We start from the raw sequence: 23,197 nt of genomic DNA, 5'->3' as shown, positions 1-23,197 counted from the left end.
AGGTGGGGAGGCAGGGAGGAAGGAAGAGAATTTGGAACACAAAGTTTTTTAATTTTTTTTTATTTTGAATAAAAGTATTTTATTATTTTCCAGTTACATGTAGAGATAGTTTTCAACATTTGTTTTTATAAGATATCCAATTTCCAATTTTTCTTTCTCCCCTCCCTCTACCCCTCCCCCAGAGAGCAGGTAATCTGATATAGGTTATATATATATATATATATATATATATATATATATATATATATATATATATATATATATATATAAATAAATAATAACATTAAACATATTTCTGCATTAGTCATGTTATAAGAGAAGAATCAGAGCAAAAAGGAAAAACCTCAAAAAAGAAAAACAACAGCATCAAAACCAAAAGAAATAGTATGGTTCAATCAGCATCCATATTCCACAGTTCTTTTTTTTTTTTTTTTTTCTGGATTTGGAGAGCCTTTTCCATCATGAGTCCTTTGGAACTTTCTTGTACCTTTGTATTGGTGAGAAGAATCTAGTCTATCACAGTTGATCAACACATAATGTTGATGATACTGTGGAACACAAAGTTTTAAAAATCGATGTTAATATTTGCTTTTACATGTAATTTGGGAAAAAAATAAAATTCTAAATAATCTGTATGCTGGAGGTGCTATGGTAGGGTTTAAAGGTGAGAATCAGAGCGGATAATCTTTCAAGTAGCACAGTGGATAGACTGCAGGGGCCATCTTCCAAAGTTCAGATCTCGTCTGACACCTATTAGGTGTGTGACCCTGGCCAAGTCACTTAACTGTTTGTCTCAGTTTCCTCATCTGGAAAATGAGCTGGAGAAGGAAATGGCAAACCACTGCAGTATCTTTGCCAAGAAAACCCCAAATGGGGTCCTGAAGAGTTGACACTACTGAAACAACAAAACAACAAATCTTTCAAGTTCCTCCCAGCCTCTGATAGTCTCTGATACGATGACCTGCAACAAGCCCTTTCTCTACTCAGTTTCTCTATCTGTAAAAATGAGGAGATCGAGCTCTAGGGTCTTTAAAATAATTTAAGGACAAGTCAGCGTATGGTAGTGGAAAGAAGCAGGGCTTGGGTTCAGATCCAGCTGTCCCTTATTGCTTGTTGGAGTATGGGCAAGTCACTCAGTTCCATGAAAATGAGAGGTCCCTTCAGGCTCCAAAGCTATCCAGCGATGGCCTTCCAGGATCTGTGACCCTTCCCTTCCTCAAGGTCTGGCCCTTGGGTAGAGAGCTACCTAACCCCAGTAGTTCTGTCTCCTAAGCCCTCCCCTTGCAGTCGTTTGGCTCTGACTGCTCAGCGAAGGAGAGCCGCAGCTTCCTCCTTCATAGTATGGGAGAATAGGCTCCAGAGAACCCCTTCTAGCTCTAGACCCCTAACGAGTGTCGTCTCCTTAGCTCTCAGCAGTCTAAATGGCCAGGAAAGACGGTTCATCTTCCCTAACAGGTCAATCAATCAGCAAACATTTATTAAACAGCAACACAAGAGGATACTAGGCATAGGGGTTAAGCCAGGCTGAAGGTAACTGACAGGGCTCAGCCGTGTCAGCGCCTTAGGGGTATGGCTACCCCAAAGCATGTGACGACTGCCCAATGGGCGGATGCGACTGATTCCTTCCAAGAGCTAGGAAGGAGGCTGAGGCGGGTGCTGTGGGAAGACACCAAGGTCACCCGCGGCATCCTGGTCTTCCTGACTTTTGTCTGGGCACAGGACTTTGACGACGCTGGAATATAGTGACCCTGAGGGCTTTGTGCAGTTCTGCCTGACTTCAATCCAATTCACTCCCTGATGTCATTGGTCCTCTTTGAAAATGAAGGAAGAACATCATGTGGGAAGCCCTATGCTAAGCTCTGGGGGACACAAAAAAGAGGCGAAACCCAGTCCCTACCCCCAAGGAGCTCACAATGTAACGGGGAAGACAAGGTGCGGAGAGATACGCGAGAGATAAAGAGGAACTAAGGAACAGAGGGAAGGCCCTGGAATGAAGGGGGGGGGGGGGTGTTGAGAAGAGCTTCCAGGAGATGGTCCAGACCCAGGAGACCCTAGCAGCTGTAGACCTGCCCCCATCCCTCCCCAAGCCGGTTCGGCGGCCCAGTCCTTCCTCAGAGGCCAAAGTGGTCCAGAAGTGGGCTCGGAGGGGCGGGGCGGGGCTCGCAGGCCGCCCGCCGCCCTCCATCAGGCGCCCCGCCCCATTATACTGTGAGTCCCCCCCCTTCCTGCTCTGGGTGCTCCGCGGCTCTGCCTCCACCCCCGCCTCTCGCCGCCCCGCCCTCGCGTGGACTACAAGGCCCAGAATGCCCCGCGGCAGACCCTCTCTCCTCCCCTCAGTCCCCTAAACGTCCCGGGCGGTTCCCTCGGTGCTCGGGGCTGGGAGCACAAGTGGCGGCGTTAGGCCGGAGAGCGCGGACTTCCGGAGGAAAGGGCTTCGGGGGTGAGTGAGGCGGGGCCAGAGAAGGGCCCCCGGGCCGGGGGGAGGGACGACGGCAGATCCTGGTCCCGGGAGAGGAGCGGGTCAAAGTGCCCGCGAGAGCCCAGCCCTGCCCCGCTGCCCCCCCCACCCCCACCCCGACGCTCCGCAGGCTGCCCGGGGCCGCGGCCGGAAACGCACTGGGGGGGGGAACCCCCTGTTCCCGGGGGGACCCGCGGCGTGCCCCGAGCCTCGGGGTGTCTGGGCTTCAGCCCCTCCATCTGGGTGGAGCGCGGTGGGGGCTGGCTAGGCGGCCCCCAGACCCCTTCCTGCTAGCCTGGGAGCTCTCGGAGCGCAGGGACCCCCCTTTTTTTGTACACCCCCACCCCGGGTTTATCACATGGTACATGCTTATTGGCTGACCCCTAGACCCACGTGTGGCCACTCTTCCCAGGGATGGGAGGGCGCCCCGTCCCGGGCGGGTTCGAGGGGAGGAGGGGAGTGGGTCCTTACCGGAGACTGGGCATCTGTGGTTCGGTGGTGACAGTGTTTCCTTTGCAAGATGCCCTCCTCCCGGGCATTCTCAGATGCCTCGTCAGGCCCTTCTTAACGGGCATCGTCCGGTTCCTTTTTATCTCTTAGCATTTATCTCTTTAGTAGTGTCGGCTTTCCCAGGCCTGGGAAGTCCAGAGGTTAGACTCCCAGTAGGTTGCTTTGTGTCTGCAGCTTCATCTTTTTTTTTTTTTTGGAGGGTACCTCCTCCAATTCATTCCTTTTTTCAGATTTCCCCCAAGTTACACGTATAAAGAAATTTTCACCTGGATTTTTAAAACTTTGTCTTCGAAATTTTCTTCCTTCCTCCCTCCCCACCCCCCTTTAAGAACACAAGCAATTCAGTGTAAGTTATACATGTGCAGTCATGCAAAACATTTCCACATTAGTCAGGTTGTGAAAGAAAACAGACAAAAAAGCTTTAGAAAGAGGAACTAACAAAAAAAATATACTTAAACCTGTATTCAGATACCATCGGTTCTTTCTCTGTAGATGGATTACATTTTTCAGAAGTCCTTCTAACAGCATCCTGCTCATCATTTCTTTTTTCTTTTTTTTTTTTTTTAGTGAGGCAGTTGGGGTTAAGTGACTTGCCCAGGGTCACACAGCTAGTAAGTGTTAAGTGTCTGAGGCTGGATTTGAACTCAGGTACTCCATGGGGGCAGCTAGGTGGCCCAGTGGATAGAGCACCAGCCCTGGAATCAGGAGTACCTGAGTTCAAATCTGGCCTCAGACACTTAACACTTACTAGCTGTGTGACCCTGGGCAAGTCACTTAACCCCAATTGCCTCACTAAAAAAAAAAAAAGAGAGAGAGAGAGATTGAACTCAGGTACTCCTGACTCCAGGGCCCGAGCTCTATCCACTGCGCCATCTAGCTGCCCCCCTGCTCATCATTTCTTACAGCACAATAGTGTTCCATCCTAATCTCATCCCACAGTTTGTTCAGCCTTTCCCCAATTGATGGACATCACCCCAATTTTGAATTCAACTTTTTATTTTTTTAAATCTCTCTTTTTCTTTTGCGTGCGGGGCAATGAGGATTAAGTGACTTGCCCAAGGTCACTCAGCTAGTAATTGTCAAGTGTCTGAGAGGGCCCAAGGCTTTATCTACTGTGCTACCTAGCTGCCCCTTAAATCTCTTTTAGGATACCAACCTACTAGTGCTAGTGCTAGGTCAAAGAGTATGTATGGTTTTATAACACTTTGGCCATAGTTCCAAATTGCTCTACAGAATGTTTGAATCACTTTACAACTTTACTAAGAGTGTATTAATGTCTCATTTTCCCCATATCCCTCACAACATTTGTTATTTTTCTCTGCTGTCCTATTATCCTATCCATTAGGTATGAGATAGTACCGAGAATTGTTTTGACCTGAATCTCTCCAATCAATAGTGAGTTAGAGCATTTTTTTCATATGGTTATAGGTGATTTTGATTATTTCATCTGAACACTTTATGTCTTTTGATCACCTATCAATTGGAGAGCGGCTCTTATTTTTAAAATTTGACTCAGTTTGCTATGTGTTTGAGAACTGAGGCCTGTCAGACAAACTTGCTTCAAATTTTTTTCACAATTACTATTGCTAACTATATTTCCCTCCATCCTATTACCTCTCCATGACATTTACTCTATTTTCTATCTTCTTTCCCCTATCCCTCCTGAAAAGTGTTTTGCTTCTGACTGCCCCCTCCCCCAATCTGCCCTCCCTTTTTTCACCTCCCCCCAATCCCTTTCCCCTCCTACTTACCTTCAGGGTAAGATAGATTACTCTCCCCAGTTGAGTGTATGTTATTCCCTCTTTGAGTCAATTCTGTTGAGAGTAAGGCTCACTCAACTTCCCCCACACCTTCTCCATCTTCCCCTTTAGTCCATAAGTTTTTTCTTGCTTCTTTTATGTGAGATACTTTACCCCATTCCACCTCTACCTTTTCCTTTTTCCCAGTGCATTCCTCTCCCCCCTTAATTTTATTTTTTTAAAGATATCAACATGGGACAGTTAGGTGGCACAGTGTACAAAGCACCAGCCCTGGCACCCAGGAGGACCTGAGCCCAAATCCAACCTCAGACACCAGACACCAACCCCTCAACCCTAGGCAAGCCACCTAATCCCTACAGCCCCACCAAAAAAAAAATGCTTTAAAGATATCATCCCTTCATATTCTACTCACACCTGTGCCCTCTAAGTATACTCCATTCAGCTGCACTAATAATGAAAAAGTTCTTAAGAGTTAGAAGCATCATCTTCCCATGTAGGAATATAAACAGTTCAACCTTTTAACATCCCTCATGATTTCTTTTTCCTGTTTACCTTTTTATGCTTCTCTAGGGTCTTGTATTTGAAAGTCAAATTTTCTATTCAGTTCAGGTCTTTTTCATCAAGAATGATTGAAAGTCCTCTTTTTTATTGAAGTCCCACTTTTTTCCTTGAAAGATTATACTCAGTTTTGCTGGGAAGGTGATTCTTGGTTGTAATCCCAGTTCCTTTGCCCTCTGGAGTATCATATTCCATGCCCTCTGATCCCTTAATGTAGAAACTGCTGGATCTTGTGTTATCCTGACTGTGGCTCCACAGTACTAGAATTGTTTGTTTCTGGCTGCTTGCAGTATTTTCTCCTTGACCTGGGAGCTCTGGAATTTGGCTGTAATATTCCTTGAAGTTTTCATTTTGGGATCTCTTTCAGGAGGTAAGCAGTGGATTCTTTCAATTTCTGTATTACCTTCTGGTTCTAGAATATCAGGGCAATTTCCCCTGACAATTTCTTAGAAGATAATGTCTAAGCTCTTTTTAAAAAAATTTTTTTAATCATGGCTTTCAGGTAGTCCAATAATTTTCAAATTATCTCTCCTGGATCTGTTTTCCAGGTCAGCTGTTTTTCCAAGGAGATATTTCACATTTCCCTCTACTTTTTCATTCTTTTTGTTTTGCTTTATTGTATTATGATTTCTCATAAAGTCATTAGCTTCCATTTGCTCAATCCTAATTTTTAAACAATTATTTTCTTCAGAGAGCTTTTGTACCTCCTTTTCCCTTTGACTTTTCAAGCTGTTGACTCTTTTTTTTTTATGACTTTCCTGCATCTCTCTCATTTCTCTTTTCATTTTTTCTTCTCCTTCTCTTACCTTATCTTCAAAGTCCTTTTTGAGCTCTTCAATGGCCTGAGACCAATCCAGTTTTTCTTGGAAGCTTTGGATGTAGGAGCTTTTAAGTTTTGGATATAGAAGTTTTGACTCCGTTATCTTCTTCTGAGGTTGTATTTTCTTTCTTTCTTTCTTTTTTTTCCCGGGGGAATTGGGGTTAAGTGACTTGCCCAGGGTCACACAGCTAGTAAGTGTCAAGTGTCTGAGGCCAGATTTGAACTCAGGTACTCCTGAATCCAGGGCCGGTGCTTTATCCATTGTGCCACCCAGCTGCCCCCTGAGGTTGTATTTTGATTTTCCTTGTCACCAAAGAAGCTTTCTAGGGTTAGCATTTTTTTCTGTCTGCTCATTTTCCTAGCCTATTTCTTGACTTTTAATTCCTTAAGGTGGGCACTGTATCCAGGGCACACCGTCCCAAGCTTTATGGGGTCCCACCTGGTATGATTTAAGGAGAGGCACATTCTACACTCCTCTAGCATGTGCTCTTCTTGCTCTTGTTTTTTTTGTTTTGTTTTGTTTTTTTGTAGGGCAATGGGAGTTAAGTGACTTGCCCAGGGTCACATAGCTAGTGAGTGTCAAGTGTCTGAGGCCAGATTTGAACTCAGGTACTCCTGAATCCAAGGCTGGTGCTTTATCCATTATGCCACCTAGCTGCCCCTCTGCTTGTTCTTTAACCCAGGAACAGAATTCTGTCTCACTGTGGTTGCAAGCTCTGGCACGCCTGCTCCCTTCCCCCACCTGGGCTGCCACTCAAGAATGCTTCCTGGTTCCTGGGCAACACAACAGAGTTCTGCTTCAGCACCAGCAGAGACTCCCGCAATCTCTCCCCCTGCCAACCGCTTGACCCCCTACCTGGACAGTGAGCTGAGTTACAGAAGTAGCCACTGCTGTAGCAGATTCAGAGTCTCTGGTGCTGCCTGCCTGGGGCTGGATCTGTGCTGGCACAGCCTGGGTCTGCACTTCACTCTCGCCTTGGTACAACAGACCTAGCCTGCCTACCTTCTAAGCTGTCTTTGGCTGGAAAATGATCTCACCCCGTCCTTTTGTGGGTTCTGCTGCTCCACGTATTGTCTTATGGAATTATCTGAAGTTATTTGGTGTGATGGGATCATGTGGGGAGCTCCATGAGGTTACTGTCTTTCCTCTGCCGTCTTGGCCCTGTGCGCCACCTCCCCCCACCCTCCCACCCCCCCAGCTTATGTTGGGAAATCTGAGAGAAGGCTAATAAGTTTGGTGGCGTGGAGCCACTCGCAGGAAACTCTTCATGGGGAGGGCTAGGAATTGAGCTCCTCCCACCCCCTACCCTTTCAGTCTCCCCTCTGCCTGCCTCTTACTGTTTGACCCATTTAGCACACTCAGTTGGAAATCCTTTCTGCTTTTCTGTCAGAGGTCAGTGATGATGGTATGGTAGCCATCCCCAAAATTTAATATAATGGAAAAACTGCCCAGAACATGAAGAAGGTTTGGGAGACCGGTTTCTGGGAACTGCAATAAAGAAATGTTAGGGGTATGATATGGGGTTGGGACTGATAAAGCTAAAATTCTAGCTAGTCTGTCTAAAATATCTAATGAGTGGTCGCCAATAAATTATAAGCTTTAGCAAGAGTTAGACCTTTAAGCATTTATTAAGGAGAATAAGAATTTGGTAAAGAGAGAGAGAAAGGCCTACATTCATCTATCTATTAAAGGGAGAGCGCATTTCTAGCTCCGCTCTCCACCAGAGTCCAAAGGAAAGAGAGCAAGACAGAGCGCTAGTCTCTTCCTTCTACCTCCCACTAGCCAACGTCACTTCCTGACTCCAAAGAAAAGACGCATGTTCTTGCCCTCAGAGACCTTCCTTTCATGGCGGAACTTTTCTACAGTAAGTCTCCAGCAGGTGGCGTCATTCCAGTCATTCCAGGACATATCAAGCAATTTGGTTCTACTAAAGTTTAAATTCCCCTACTAGCTAAAGGATAGACACACCTTGAGAAATAAGGGAGATAAGCCCATTGTGTGTGGTTGCTACCTGATAGGCTCCAAGGGACAGAGGTAACTCCAGAAGTCAGGACCACCACTCCTCACTCAAGCCCTTTCCCCACCTTCAAAGGGAACTTTCCATAGCCAGCTGGTCACCCCATCCCACCCCTCCATTGTTAGGTGGTAGTCACCCTATCTATGGTCTATAAAAGTTTTTGCCTTTCTTCTCTTGGAGGAAATAGGTATCTGAGAGAATCATGTTTCTGAACCGTCTACCCTCTTGGTTCCTTTCTCTAAAGCCTAAATAAAAGACTTTTTAATTCTAATTGGATTTGTATGGGAGATGGTGTAATTCTTTAAAGAGGAATACCTAAGGACCCCACCCCTTTGGGCATAGCAATTAATTTATAAAACACAGTTTAGCACAATAATTTTGAAAACACATTACTATGGTCATTTACTACTATATGTTAATTTGTTAATTGTGTGCCTAATTTATTCTACTGATCCATCACTATTTCTTTTTTTTTTTTTTTTTTTAGTGAGGCAATTGGGGTTAAGTGACTTGCCCAGGGTCACACAGCCAGTAAGTGTTAAGTGTCTGAGGGCAGATTTGAATTCAGGTCCTCCTGACTCCAGGGCAGGTGCTCTATCCACTGTGCCGCCTAGCTGCCCCCATCACTATTTCTTATATCTTGTTTTGATGATTACCACTGCCACATTTTTTCCTGAGCTTGTCTTGGCAGGTAGACTCCCAAATATTTTAAATTATTTTAAGTGGGATTTCACTACCTTCTGCTGGACTTTGTCGATAATATGTAGAAATGTTAATGATTTATGTGAATTTATTTTTTATCTTGCAACTTTGCTAAAGTTGTTAATTGTTTCAAGTAGGTTTTTAGTTGATTCTCTAGGATATTCTAAGTATACCATCATATCATCTGTGAAGAGCGCTAGTGTGAGAAAAGAATTATTAATAATGAATTTCTAGGTAGACCCAGTGATCAATTTGTCTTTTCCCCCACTCCAGAAAGTTCAGCTCCTGTCTGGGGTGAGCTGAAGGGAACAATGGAAATGCAGATTGATTCTTTTGCTTAGAAATTCACCTAGACACTGGAATTTGCCCCTTTGTATACCCTTTAGACCACCCTCAAGTCCTGTCAATCAGTGGAACTGAATGATGCTATAACCAAATGCCTTAGATAAATGTGTAGTGACCGGTGGGTCACTATTAAATTAAATATGTCTGTTTAAGGAGGATAAAAGCCTTGACCATGAGAGGCTTCCTCTCTCTTGGCTTCTTGTACTCACTCCCTTGATTCGGAATGCTGTCTTGGTGCACGCTCTCCCTCTTAGAGGTATGTAGGTAGGTAGGCCTGAAGGCCTGAAACTAGTGGGCAAGTCAGAGACATGCAGTCAATTCTTTACTGGTGTGAGGGCCAAAATTTGATATATGGAGCATTATTTGGGTGACTAGCCTTAATAGTGGGGTCCCGGAAATATGAGGGACCTTTTAGGTTCACCCTCCCCTCTGAACTGCCCTTTTTAGATATTTCTCCCAGGCCAATAAGAAAGGAGCCTTTAAGCTTTAATTCACAAAAGGATCAGATTTTATTAATTGGGAATTCATTAAACAACCAAGGTGAAACTAATAAAAATCAAAGATAAGGAAATAGGAAAATGGAAATACAGATAAATACTCTTAACTCTAAATTTAACCTATTCAATCCTCAGACCGTTTCCAATTAAGCTAGTTCAAAGGAATTTAGGGTTTTCAGTAAATAACTCACCAACACCTGTACAGTCTACAGTTGCTGGCTCCACCAAGGAAAACAGCCACCCGAGACAGAGCGAACACACAACACCACTGTAAGGGCGGAAGGTGCCTAGCGTTCTGGAAGCACCCTCTGCTTCCCTTCTGGGAGCGGTCAATCTTTCCTCCCCCCAAAAGGGGAGGTCCTTAAAAACTGCCTATGGAGAGTTCTCCTTCTGACCTCAGTAGCATACCTAACCTCAGGGTGGGCCAGGTGTGGCCCCTCCCAAATGAGTCAGCTTAAAATTGCAATATTAATCTTTACCACAAATAATTTTTACCACACTGGTATATATTATATTAATAATAAATGCTTACTGCCAAAACAGGTGAAGTAGCCATTAATATATAAATAACAATCAATAATTAAAAAAAATACAGCTTAGTACAGTAATTAAAAAAAAAACAATAGTTTAGTTTCCTCATTACATATTCTAATTCCTTCAATTTCTTTTTCTTCTCTTACTGTTATAGCTAGCATTTTTATTACAGTACTGAAAAATAGTGGTGAGAATGAACATCCTTGCTCCACCCCGATATTATTGGGAAGTCTTCTAGCTTATCCCCATTATAGATAATGCTGGTTAACGGTTTTAGAGAAATATTACTTTGCCTTTTAAGCAAAGCTCCCTTTATTCCTCTGCTTTCTAGTGCTTTTAGTAGAAATGGGTGTTGCTTTTTGATCAAAAGCTTTTCCTGCATTTGTTGAGATAATCATATGGTTTTTGTTTTTTATATGGTCAGTTATGCATATAGTTTTTCTAATATTGAACCAGCCCTCTATTCCTGGCACAAATTCTACTTGGTCATTGTGTATGATCTTGGTGATAAACTGCTGTAATCTTCTTGCTAGTTTTTTTTTTTTCCTGGCGAGGAAGCTGGGGTTAAGTGACTTGTCTAGGGTCACACAGCTAGTAAGTGTCAACTCTCTGAGGTAGGATTTGAACTCAGGTCCTCCTGAATCCAGGGCCAGTGCTTTATCCACTGCACCACCTAGTTGTCCCCTTGCTAGTATTTTTAAAACAATTTTTTTGCTTTGATATTCCTTAGGGAAATTGGTCTGTAGTTTCTTTGCTTTTGCTCTTCCTGATTTAGATATCAACATTATATTTGTATCACACAAGGAATTTGGTAGAACTGCGTTACCTGTTTTTCCAAATAGCTTATATTGAATTGTTACATATGTATATTTTTAAATTTTTGGTTGAATTCACTTGTGAATCCATCTGGTCCTTGGGATTTTTTCTTCAGAAGCTCATTGATGGCTTGTTCAATTTCTTTTAAAGTATTTTATTTCCTCTTTTATTAATCTGGGCAATTAATATTTTTGTAAATATTTATTTAACTTACAGCATTAGATTCATTGGCATATAATTGGGCAAAATTGCTTTTAATAATTGTTTTAATTTTATCTTCATTGTTGATGAATTTGCCCTTTTCATTTTTGATTCTGGTAATTTGGTTTTCTTTCTTTTTTAAATCAAATTAACCAATAGTTTTGTGAAGTTTAAAATCTAATTGCTATGATTAAAGTGGTCACCTTAAATTAGAAACTCATAGCACTAGTCTTTGGGGCATTAAGCATTTATTTATTTGTTTGTTTGTTTGTTTTTTTGTGGGGCAATGGGGGTTAAGTGACTTGCCCAGGGTCACATAGCTAGTAAGTGTCAAGGGTCTGAGGCCGGATTTGAACTCAGGTCCTCCTGAATCCAGGGCCGGTGCTTTATCCACTGTGCCACCTAGCCGCTCCCAAAATTTATTTTTATTTTTTGGGGCAGGGCAATGAGGGTTAAGTGACTTGCCCAGGGTCACACAGCTAGCAAGTGTCAAGTGTCTGAGGTCGGATTTGAACTCAGGTCCTCCTGAACACAGGGCCAGTGCTTTATCCACAACATTAAGCATTTATTAAAATATAATAGGGGGGGGCAGCTAGGTGGCACAGTGGATAAAGCACTGGCCCTGGATTCAGGGGGACCTGAGTTCAAATCCGGCCTCAGACACTTGACACTTACTAGCTGTGTGACCCTGGGCAAGTCATTTAACCCCCATTGCCCCACCAAAAAAAAAAAGAAGTAGTAGTAGTAGTATTAGGGGCAGGTAAGTGCTGCAGTGGATAAAGCACTGGCCCTGGAGTCAGGAGGACCTGAGTTCAAATTCGGGTCAGACACTTAACACACACTTACTAGCTGTGTGACCCTGGGCAAGTCACTTAACCCCAATTGCCTCACTAAAAATATATATATATATATATATATATATATATATATATATATATATATATATATATATATATATAATAGGGGTTAGTAAAGAGAACACATGGAGTTCAGAAGGAAAGACCCTAGCTCCCTGCATTTGCTGCTTCTTCCTTGACCTCCAATGGAAAAGAAGATCCCCATTCTCCTCCAGCAGAAACTCTGCAGACTGCAAGAGGGGCAGTGCTCACACACAGCTCCAAGCTAATGGGCTGGTAGCATTGATTGACATGATTTACAGGCGTTTCTATGAATAGATGTAACTTCCCGACGCTAGTGACATGCTTTCTCCTCAGGGTGGTGCTACCCTGGTTCTCACAATGTCTTTCTCAGCAGGGGTGGCACTCTGCTTCTCACATTTTACAAATTGTATTTATTCTGACACCAGCTCCTAGTTTTATTTATTAGTTCAGTGATTTTCTTACTTTCAGTTTGACTAATCTCTCCTTTGATTTTCAGGATTGGCAGTTTGCTGTGTAATTGGGGATCATTAATTTGTTCTTTTGATTGGTTTTCTAGTCGCATGCCCAATTCATCTGTTCTTTTTCTATATTATTGATGTAAGTGTTCAGAGATAGAATTTTTCCACTAAGTTCTCCTTTGAATTCATCCCATAAATTTTGGTGTGTTGTCTCATTGTTGTCACTCTCTTTAAGGAAATTAGTGATTGTTTTGGTGATTTGTTCTTTGACCCACTCATTCTTTAGGATTCTTTAGTTTTCTCCATATTTTAAATCTATGTTTCCATGGCCCTTTCTTGAATGTAATTTTCATTTCACTGTGATTTGAAAAGTATGCATTTAATGTTTATGCTTTTCTGCATTTGGTTGTGAGGTTTTTGTGCCCTGATACATGGTCAGTTTTTGTGAAGGTGCCATGTACTGCTGAGAAAAAGAGTAAATTCCTTTCTTTTCCCACTGTTTTTTCTAGAAGTCTGTCATATCTAATTCTTCTAAAATCTTATTCACCTTCTCAACTTCTTTCTTGTTTATGTTGTGGTTAGATTTATTTAGTTCTAAGAGGAGAAAGTTGAGGTCCTCCCTACCATAGTTTTATTCTCTATTTCCTCCTGTTACTCATTTAACTTTTCCTTTAAGAATGGAAATGCGGGGCAGCTAGGTAGTGCAGTGGATAAAACACCGGCCCTGGATTCAGGAGTTCCTGAGTTCAAATCTGGCCTCAGACACTTGACACTTACTAGCTGTGTGACCCTGGGCAAGTCACTTAACCTCCATTGCCCCGCAAAAAAAAAAAAAAAATGGAAATGCAATATCATTAGGTGTATATATGTTTAGTATTGATATTTCTTCATTGTCAATGGTATTTCTTAGCTAAATGTAGTCCCCCCCTGCTTATCTCTTTTAATTAGATCAATTTTTCTTTCTGCTTTGTCTAAGATCATGATTGCATCCCCTGCTTTTTTTTTAAACCTCGACTGAAGCATGATTCTCCACCAGCTCCTTTACTTTGTATGTGTTTCTCTGCTTCAAGTGTGTTTCTTATAACTGCTACATTGTCAGATTCTTGTTTTTAATCCATTCTGCTATCTGCTTCTGTTTTATGGGTAAGTTCATCCTATTCATATTCACAGTTAAAATTACTGTGTCTTTCCCTCCCATGAAGAAAAGACTGGAATAGTATAAGGAGTTCTTCTAAGAGGCCATCCTGGGAGCGAAGGTCCCCTTCTAGATGGCTTGCCAAAAACTGTTGTGAGTGAATTATAATAACTGAGGAGACAGTCTGAGGAATGTGATTTAGTAGCAAAGTATGTATAATAAACTGGGTTCAGGGCCCCTCAGCAGGCACAAAGGCCTTGAATACAGGATTTGTAGAGATTTTTATACATTAAATGGAAAGAATAAGCAGGATACAAAACAGCATGTAGGTGATCTGATTTTTCATTGGAGAATAGATTTGGGACTTTCCAAGTTGCAGGACAGGGAGTCGGGGGTGGGGAGCAGGCAGGTGGAATTTCCCCAAAGCAGGTGATTTACAGGAATAAGTCTTAGAATGGAAGTTGTTAACAAAATGGTTAGTTTTGCTTCTCACACCAGAGCAGATTAGCTGGAAGCCAGAGCCCTTGAAGGTGAAATCACTGCCTTCTCTTGGAGCTGAAATCACCCTTCTTCCTGGAAGCCAGCTGTGCGTTTGGAAAGTTCACCTAGGTTTGAACCAGGACCCTGCCCCTGTGTCTGCTGGATGTCTTTTCCATTGGGCCTCATCCTCCCAGTTGGCCCTCTTGGTGAGTGTTTTAAAGAGATACCAGGATCACACCACCTTTTCAGGCCTAGCTCCTGCACCAGCTCCTAGCCCCTGCTTCTTGTCCAGACCCTCCATCACATCCCAAATGCCCTCGGGCACCACCCTCTGTTTAACCAGTGGATCACAGTTGCCTCACCTCCAGAACTCACCCAGGGACTCAGTGGGAGGGAAAGCTGTGATTCAGAAGTAATTGAGACTCTGATTGGTTTCATCCCATCTGAGATGCCAAACCGCTTCCTGCCTCTTGGGTCTTTTTATAGGACGATGAGTGAGAGGATTGGGACAGAAGAGAAGGAATAAGAGAAGGTGGAGAGCAGTTTTTGATTTCAGACAATCTTTGTTTCCAATCCTTCCCCTGACTCTGCCCTCATCCTCTGGTTGGAGTTTTTCCCCTGAGCCGTGCTAGCAGCTTTGTAACTGCTTTGACACCTCAGCCTCTCTAAATCCTTGTAGGTTAGCCCCCTGCCTAGGGAGTGAAGGGAAAGGTGTTTCCCCCTCTGGGATCCTGCTCCCTCCCCTGCTGGGTCTGAAGACCAAGACTTGAACCAAGCAGAGAACCTGGAAGCAGAGGGAATGGCTCCTGGACCCCAAAGACCGCCATGGCAGGTGAGTGCAGTGCAACCACACACTTGACTACCATCAGCACACACGGTCACTTCCATAGACAGAGAAGATTCTTTGTGAAGCTGCCGATCTTTCTTACCTAATAATGCTTTCTTAAAAAAAATACACATGAGTTAATAAATGGTTGTGAGCATCAAAAAAAAAATACACATGAAATTGAATATAGCAACAACATAGCCCTGTTCCCTTCTGTGTTGTGAACAGCTTCACTAACTCTTTTCCATTTCTGGCAATCATTTTCCGTTCAATTTGTTGCCCTCCAATTTTTGATTTTTAACTTCTCCCCCATTGCCCATGATTGAAAATTGTTCCTGCATAATAGAACCTCTGAAAAAGTGAATCCTAATACTGATGGACATGGCCAGTAATGATATGAGAGAGCATCAGATAACAATGCCAAGCCCATGTTGTCCATGGAACGGGTTGGAAAAGTGGATAATCACTATCAAGTACCTGGCATTTTTACCTCTGGCCAATGTATTTCATTCATCAGTCGGCCTCTTGAGTTATTATCTTGACTCTCACTCTCCAGAAGTTTAGAGTTAGGTTTAGATAACTTATTTCTCAGAAACTGGCGATGTTTTTTGCTCATGAATTACCTCAATCTCCAACCCCAGGTAATAAAGCATTACATTTATTAAAAAATGAAGGAATGCTTCGTTCCCCAATACAGTTACTCTTATTTATATTTATAACAAAATATGAAAATTAATGACTAGTGAAAACAATCATAAAGCAAAGACATAAGATGTTTTGCCTGTGACATATCTATCATCACCTTCAGCCCTCCATATAACCATAAATAATTCTTCTTCACTTGGTTGATAAGAGTCACATAATACTCTGTACAGTCCAGATTTCATTATTATCTCTCTCTTTTTTTTTTTTTTTGGCGGAGCCAAAGCACTTGGCGGGTACTAAATATTCTGGGGGAAAGATGCTACATGTCATAAGTAAAGAGAGAGCAAAGAAAAAGGAACAATCTAGTTCATTTCCCCCAAATCTGAAATAACATCTTATCTATATGAAAGCATGAAGAGGATTCTTAAGAGATAATAATGAGTGGGGCAGCTAGCTGGCACAGTGGATAAAGCACTGGCCCTGGATTCAGGAGTACCTGAGTTCAAATCTGGCCGCAGACACTTGACACTTATAGCTGTGTGACCCTGGGCAAGTCACTTAACCCTCATTGCCCTGCAGAAAAACAAAACAAAAAAAACCCAAACAAACATGTCACTCTGAGAGCTCTGATGAGGGAGAATGTTCACATCATCCTCTCTCTTTCTCTCTCCCCTCCACAGATCATCATACTTTACTTCTAGAACACATCATACCTTACTTCTAGAAAACATACTTCTCCCTTCTACAGGGAGAAGCATTTCATAGTAAGATATCTGTCAACTTTATTACAACTTCAATATAAAATGCTTTTCTCAGCATTCACTTGGGTTTTTAATGACTATAGGGTTGGTTTTTTTTTTTTGCTGAGGCAGTTGGGATTAAGTGACTTGTCCAGGGTCATACAGCTAGTAAATGTCAAGTGTCAGAGGCCTGATTTGAACTCAGGTACTCCTGACTCCAGGGCCAGTGTTTCATCCACTGTGCCACCTCGCTGCCCCATGACTGTAGTTTTAAGTGTTGGCTCTGACATTCTTATGTCATGTGACCTTTAGGAAATCCTTTCTCTGTGCTTCAGTTTTCCCCTGTTTATTGATGAGGGTTGGGCTAGATGAATTCTGACGTCTGTTTTAGCTCTAAGTGCTATGAATTTTGATGGTTAGGAGTCCCTGACATTCAAGGATGTGGCTGTGGACTTCACCCAGGAGGAGTGGTGCCTCTTGCACCATTCCCAGAAAAAGCTGTACAAGGAAGTGATGCTGGAAAACTCCAGGAACCTGCTCTTCCTGGGTAAGCATAACCCCCTTGGAACTCTGAATCTGCCATCAAAAGAGTGTCTTCCTCCCTTCTCTAGTGTGTAAGGTTTGAGCATTTATCGCTTATTAGAAAGGCTGAAATGGTGGTCTCTACCCAGGGTGTTCCTGCTGCCCAGTTTTCCTGGTAAAATGGCGTTGCATTTTGTGATAGGAAGCTGAGTCTCGTGCTTTGACTCTTTGCTCTAAAGTAACTTCAGGTGATAAAACAAACAAGCATTATATAATCTCAGATTTGGAAGTAATCTCAGAGATTATCTAGCCTAGCCCCTGCCTGAAAGATGAATTTTGCCAGCAAAATGTCTGGAAACTGTTCATGTACCTTTTCCTTAAAACAAGGGCAGTGAAGGAATCTCCCTACCCAACAAGGCCACCCCTTCCTCCTTGAGATTGGTCTAGTCTTTAAAAAGCTCTGTGTGTTAATAAGCATAAATTTAAAGCTAATTACTCCTAGTCCTGCTTTGTATATCTTTGTTTTTTATTCATTTCCCCCCAAATTCCATCACAGAAGGTGGGAAAGGAATAAGCATTTATATAAACCTTCTATATGCCAGACACTGTGTTAAGTGCTTTATAAATTTTATCCCATTTGATCCTCACAGTAGTGAGTTTGGTTCTATTATTACACCGATCTTTTAATTGAGGAAACTAAGACAAACAGTGGTTTAGTGACTTGCCCAGGGGCACACAGCTACTAAGTGTTTGAGGCTACATTTGAACTCAAGTTTTCCCAACACCAGGCCATCAATGAACCACTAGCTGGCATTAGATGAATCTATGCAATGTGCCCATCCTTCTATGAAGGAAACAGACAAAGACAGAATTTTCTATTTGCAAATTAGCTGCATTATCTTCTTCCTGCCCCCATGCTCTGAATAATAAATACCTTGTCAACTATCCTTGAGGAATCCTGGGAGAACCATACTGTCATCTTTGCTTTTACTTCCACTTTCCTCAAAGAGGAAGAAAGTCTGAAGTTTCTTCATCCTCATCCCTCCTTTATTCCCCATGCCCAGGAATTCCAGTTCTCAGAGAAGATTTGCTCTTCCATTTTGAGGAAAGAGAAGTATCATGGATTCTGGATCAAAAAGGCCCAAGGAACTCCTGTCCAGGTGAGTGAGATGAAAGTAAGTATGTGGGGGCTGTTATCACAAGAAGCATCTGTGGGGTAGTGAAGGGAAGTCTAGGCTTGGGGGCAAGAAGGCCTCACTTGGAATTCTTTTTTTAGATGCTTTGTGGCAGTATAATACTGGGGAAGTTACTGGATCTCTAAGCTGTAGTTTCCCTATCTGTGAGATTAGGAGGGTGAACCCCATGGCCTTCCTCTTCCTTTCTAGCGATAAATCTACAATCCTATAAGACATCATTATTTAGAACTTTGGGGCATGGAAATCTTATGAAAGCATTAAATGCTGAAGCTATCCCATTTCAGTTCTTTCCTAGACCTTCAAGTCAGCAAGCATTTATTAAGCACCTCATATGTTCCAGATACTCTGATAAGTGCCATGGAGAGAAGGCTGGGCAAGGGACAACCCCTATTCTCAGAGTTCACAATGTAGTGGGGAAAACAACATGTAAACAATGATGTGGAGACCTGTTATAACCAATGATGTGGAGGTCTGTTATAACCATCTTATTCTGCATGATGAAAACTAGCCAGAGCAACAGATGCAGAGCAGACAGAGCCAGAAAATCCAATTTCTGCCCTCCAAAATGGAAGGCATTGGGAGAAGTTTGGTATTTCCCTCTCTAGCCTTCTAATCAGGGGATAGAGGAGGTGAAGGATACAGGGTCAATCAAAGCTGTAAGAGACCTTTGTGATCTCCTCCTATATTTAGTCTGGTCAGGTTTTATCCAGGTTAGAACCAGACAGGGGTGACTCCTTGTAGGTGCTAAGATGCAAGATATAGACAGAGAGCTGAGATGATGTGTAAGATGATGGGGCAGCTAGATGGTGCAGTGGATAGAACACCAGCCCTGGATTCAGGAGGACCCGAGTTCAAATCCAACCTTAAACACTTGACACTTACTAGCTGTGTGATCCCAGGCAAGTCACTTAACCCCAATTGCCTCACCAAAAACAAAACAAAACAAAACAAACACAAAGTATATGAAGTGTAAGATGATGAGATTACAGATGCTGAACTTAAACTTGGGAGGATTAAAATGGATTGGGATCATTAATGCAGGTAAAGGGATTTGCCTTGGCAAGCAGAAGGGCCACCTCATCATGGGACACTGGGGCTAAGGAGGAAGATAAGGAGAGCTTTTGGCATGTGGTTATTTTTCAGTGAAATAAGAAGCCAAGTTCTCAGTGTGGAGATTTTGGAGGGAGCAAAAGGAGCATTGAAGGGGGAGGGAATGATTTGGTAAAGCTGCCATGGTGAGTGGAATGGTGAGTCAGATGGGGAGGTGTAGAAGGACTGCATTGCCACAATGAGGCCCCAGCTGAATGTGTACAAGTTGAATTTGTAGTGGACTCAATTACCAGCCAAGCTGGTTCCATGACTTTGTCTTCTCTCCATTCAGCAGCATCTGAGTAGGAATGGTCACTGCAGTTATCCAAGGCTGAAGCTTGCATAAGTCATCGACCTAAGTCCCTTTCCTGATCTCCATGGCCCACCCTTTGTCTCCATTTTCAGAAAAGCCTTGGCCACATTCATTGTGGTGATCACTACCTTAAGGTTATGGAGATAGGAGGTAAAGACTACTAGTCATTCCATAGCCCAAACCCTCAGGCAACTTAGAAGTCTTTGTGATCTCCCGTATTTGGTCTGGTCAGGTCCCATCCAGGTTTGAGCCAGACAGAGGTAACTCTTTGTAGGTAAGTAATAAGATGCAAGAAATAGAAACAGAGCCGAGGCCAGAACCTACCTTTGAGAACTAAGCAAGAGACCAGAATCTAGGAAATGACGGAGAGGCTGCATTCTGGTATTAGCCCTGGGATCAGTCAGTCAGTAAACATTGAGTAAGCACTTACTATTTGCCAGGAACTGTGCTAAGCTCTGGGGATATAAGGAAAGTCCCTGCTGTCAAGGAGCTCACAATCTAGCATACAGACATAGAGGTGGTTTGAGAAGAAACAACAGATCAGGAACCTCGCTCTTAGCTGATCTCAGTAAAGGAGGGTGCATTTTTCTCAAAATACCTTAAGTTCAACAGGTAAATAAGTGAATGGAAAGTGAGAGGACAAGTGCAGTTTAAGGAGAGCAGAGTTGGTGAGTAAATAATCAAAATCAAGATACTGGTGATAAAGGGTAACATTTGTATAGTACCCACTATGTGCCAAGTGATTTACAAATACTGTTTCATTCAATTATCCCACAGCCACCCTGGGAAATAGATGATCTTGTTACCTTCATTTTACTTTTGAGGAAACTGAAGCAAACAGCCTTACCCAGTGACTTACCCAGTGTCACACAAGTACAAGTATATGAATCTGTATATGAACTCAGGTCTTCTCAGCTCCAGGCCCAGTGCTCTCTATTCACTATGCTACCCAGCTGCCTGAAGCTGGAAAATAGGTTTCCACTGTATGGGATACTTCAAATAGAGGAGATGAAAAAGAGAAGATTTTTAAGATAATATTACAAGCTGTCTTCTAGAACTGAAATAGATGGAGGACCAGGTGGGGTCAGGATCATGACATTTTAATTACACATGAGTAGTGTTTATCCCATTCCCTTTCCCATCTACAGAATGAGGCAAGGGCAAAGAGCAAAGAGAGTAAGAGGGTATGTTGGAGCAAACAAAATGAATTGTCATGACTAAATGTTCATGAGATGAAGTCACCCATAACAATGGAGGAGATGATAGAATGCATTAGGAACCAGTACCCAAAACATGTTGTCTATAAAAAAACACCCTTGATATGAAGATTCATACAGTATTAAAATGAAGGGGTGTCCTTCTATAATAGGGTTTGGAACTCTGTCCCCAGTCTTACAAACCTGAGCGTCTTTTGACGAAGGGATAACCACTAGTAGACCTATCAGCTAAACGGATTAAAGGAAGAGGAAAGACTCAGAGACAATACCAAATTACAGCTGCTATTTTTTCTTTTTACATCGAACTGAAAACAAAGATAATGCCCATCTTTCAGGTAATATAAGTACAAAATAAAAATTTAATACAACCCTTTCTGTAAGAATTATTTTTATAAATACAGTAAATTTTCCTTATTAACTACAAGGCTTCAATTTAAATTTATTTTATAGATTTTGTTGAACATAAGCATTTTTTCAACTTGGAAGTTATTAAACATAATATAGGAATATAAAATTTTTTTTCAAAGTTGTACTTTTTTCTTTGAACAAAGTTTTGCAATATTTGCTTCAAATGCCACCAAACTCAATCTTCAGTGTGGTTCTGCATCCAGTTGATTTAAAGAGAATAAAAATGAGAATAATAAATAGTATTTATATAATATTTGTGGTGTGCCAGACATTGGGCTAAGTGCTTCACAGACACCTCATTTGATCATTTAGATGCTGTTATTATGCCTATTTTATTATTAAGGAAACAGGCAAGAAGAGGCTAAATGAATTGCCCAGGGTGACAGTGCTAGTAAGTATCTGAGGCAGAATTTGAAGTCAGGTCTTCCTGACTGCTAGGCCCAGCTCTCTATCCCCTCTGCATTTTGTTTGACAAGCAATACACACTGACAGACTGACACACATGGATGCAGTGGAAAATGAGGAGAATTTTACATGCTATTTTGTAGAGGGATAGAAATTCATGTTTTGTTTTTTAGCCCACAAACCAATGACCAAAAAGAATTACTACTTTATATTACAAAATTATTTTTCAGTTTGCTAATTGCATGCAAGTAGTGTATTAAAGACATATTCCCTCTAAGTTCATTTGCCTGTATTGCTTTGCTTTCTTATTTTTGAACAATGCTTTTCTATAAATCAATTTTTGTAAGGAAAGAAATCTTCAGACACAAGTTTTTTTCTTTCTATCACTGGCACACCCTCTGTCCCCTCACAGAAACTCTACTGATTGACTGACTTATGTTACCAATGGGATTCTTTGAAAATCTGCCCAATAGCCAGAATAGTAGCACAAACAGAAGACATGTTCAAATAAAAAATAGCCTTAACTTTGCAATGAGAGGTAATATAATGTCTTATTTTTTGTTTTGTAAAATTGTTGTGATAGTCTGTGATGGTTTAAACATTTCTTATAATGTCCAGACCTAGTGAGCATTTTTTTTTTTTGCAGGGCAATGGGGGTTAAGTGACTTGCCCAGGGTCACACAGCTAGTAAGTGTCAAGTGTCTGAGGCCAGATTTGAACTCAGGTACTCCTGAATCCAGGGCCGGTGCTTTATCCACTGCGCCACCTAGCCGCCCCCTGAGCATATTTTTTAAAGCACCCATCATCTGCACTTCAAGAACACAAACATTTGTAACATCTTGGTCTGATGATTACATCACTGATGAGTTAACCCTGGAATAAGGGAAACTACTCTGGTGCAGTGTATTACAGAAAGCAAATGTGCATATGTGCATACCTTTGAGCCTCTAATGGGAACTGATTGACATTTGAATGTCAGACCTTTCTGGCAGCTTGAAAACAATTTGATGAAGGGTTGAGGAACAGAATATTTTTTACTTAGCAGTCAGAGTTTAATTTAATCACTGAATGAACAAAATCATTTTATGTCTGTCTGATTATCATGATTTGGAATCTGAGCATAAAGCAACATAGGCTTCAAACATACATATACTCATTATCCTAGAAAAATTAATTGTAACAAAATCTTGCGATTGCTTACTGCTTAAGGTGCCATTAAAGACTTTTTAGCTCAAATCCCTGAGACCATAGTCATGAACCCTTAATGTGTTCATGAACCAGTAAAGGGAAACTGCTGCTAGAGTATTCATAGTGAATCATGCTCTCTTCTTCCTGAGTATGTTGTTTAAAAATCTAAATGTGGGTTCTAATCCACCCCACCCCCCATCTTGGGGGAGAAGCTGGCTAAAATCACTAAGAAATTCAGCAAGAGTTGAGGCTTTTTAATATTTATTAAAATATATAAGTTAGTGAGGAGAGAGAGAGATTGAGAACAGATTCCTTATAGCATGGAAATCCTAGCTTAGATCTAATTCGGTATAGCCAGAGAGAAAGAAATCAATTTCCTTTCCTAGCTGCCCACGTGAAATCTCTCACCACCAATGTCCCAAAAGGGGACTCCTGTTCTCCCTCTCTCGCCACACGCCTCTTCCTCACCAAAAAA

General features: G+C 42.1%; 1 protein-coding gene across 9 annotated transcripts in view; it reads left to right on the top strand.

Annotated features, from left to right (window-relative positions):
- The window catches only part of LOC122746099 (zinc finger protein 260-like), a 176,379-nt gene that overhangs the window by 66,991 nt on the left and 86,191 nt on the right, over positions 1 to 23,197 (top strand). For 3 of the 9 annotated variants that reach the window (XM_043991559.1, XM_043991564.1, XM_043991565.1), the window contains one exon: positions 17,971 to 18,066. In XM_043991559.1, the coding sequence (XP_043847494.1) occupies positions 17,971 to 18,066 (96 nt within the window). Of the gene's footprint in view, positions 1 to 2,156; positions 2,209 to 2,287; positions 2,441 to 14,173; positions 14,380 to 14,852; positions 15,006 to 16,804; positions 16,932 to 17,970; positions 18,067 to 20,522; positions 21,057 to 23,197 lie in introns of those variants that run through there. The other 6 variants (XM_043991563.1, XM_043991562.1, XM_043991560.1 and 3 more) reach the window with 6 other exon arrangements.

This window comes from Dromiciops gliroides, chromosome 3 (assembly GCF_019393635.1).
Source record: "Dromiciops gliroides isolate mDroGli1 chromosome 3, mDroGli1.pri, whole genome shotgun sequence".
Taxonomy (NCBI): domain Eukaryota; kingdom Metazoa; phylum Chordata; class Mammalia; order Microbiotheria; family Microbiotheriidae; genus Dromiciops; species Dromiciops gliroides.
The sequence above is the reverse complement of the archived record's forward strand: the minus strand, read 5'-3'. Positions and strand labels throughout refer to the sequence as shown.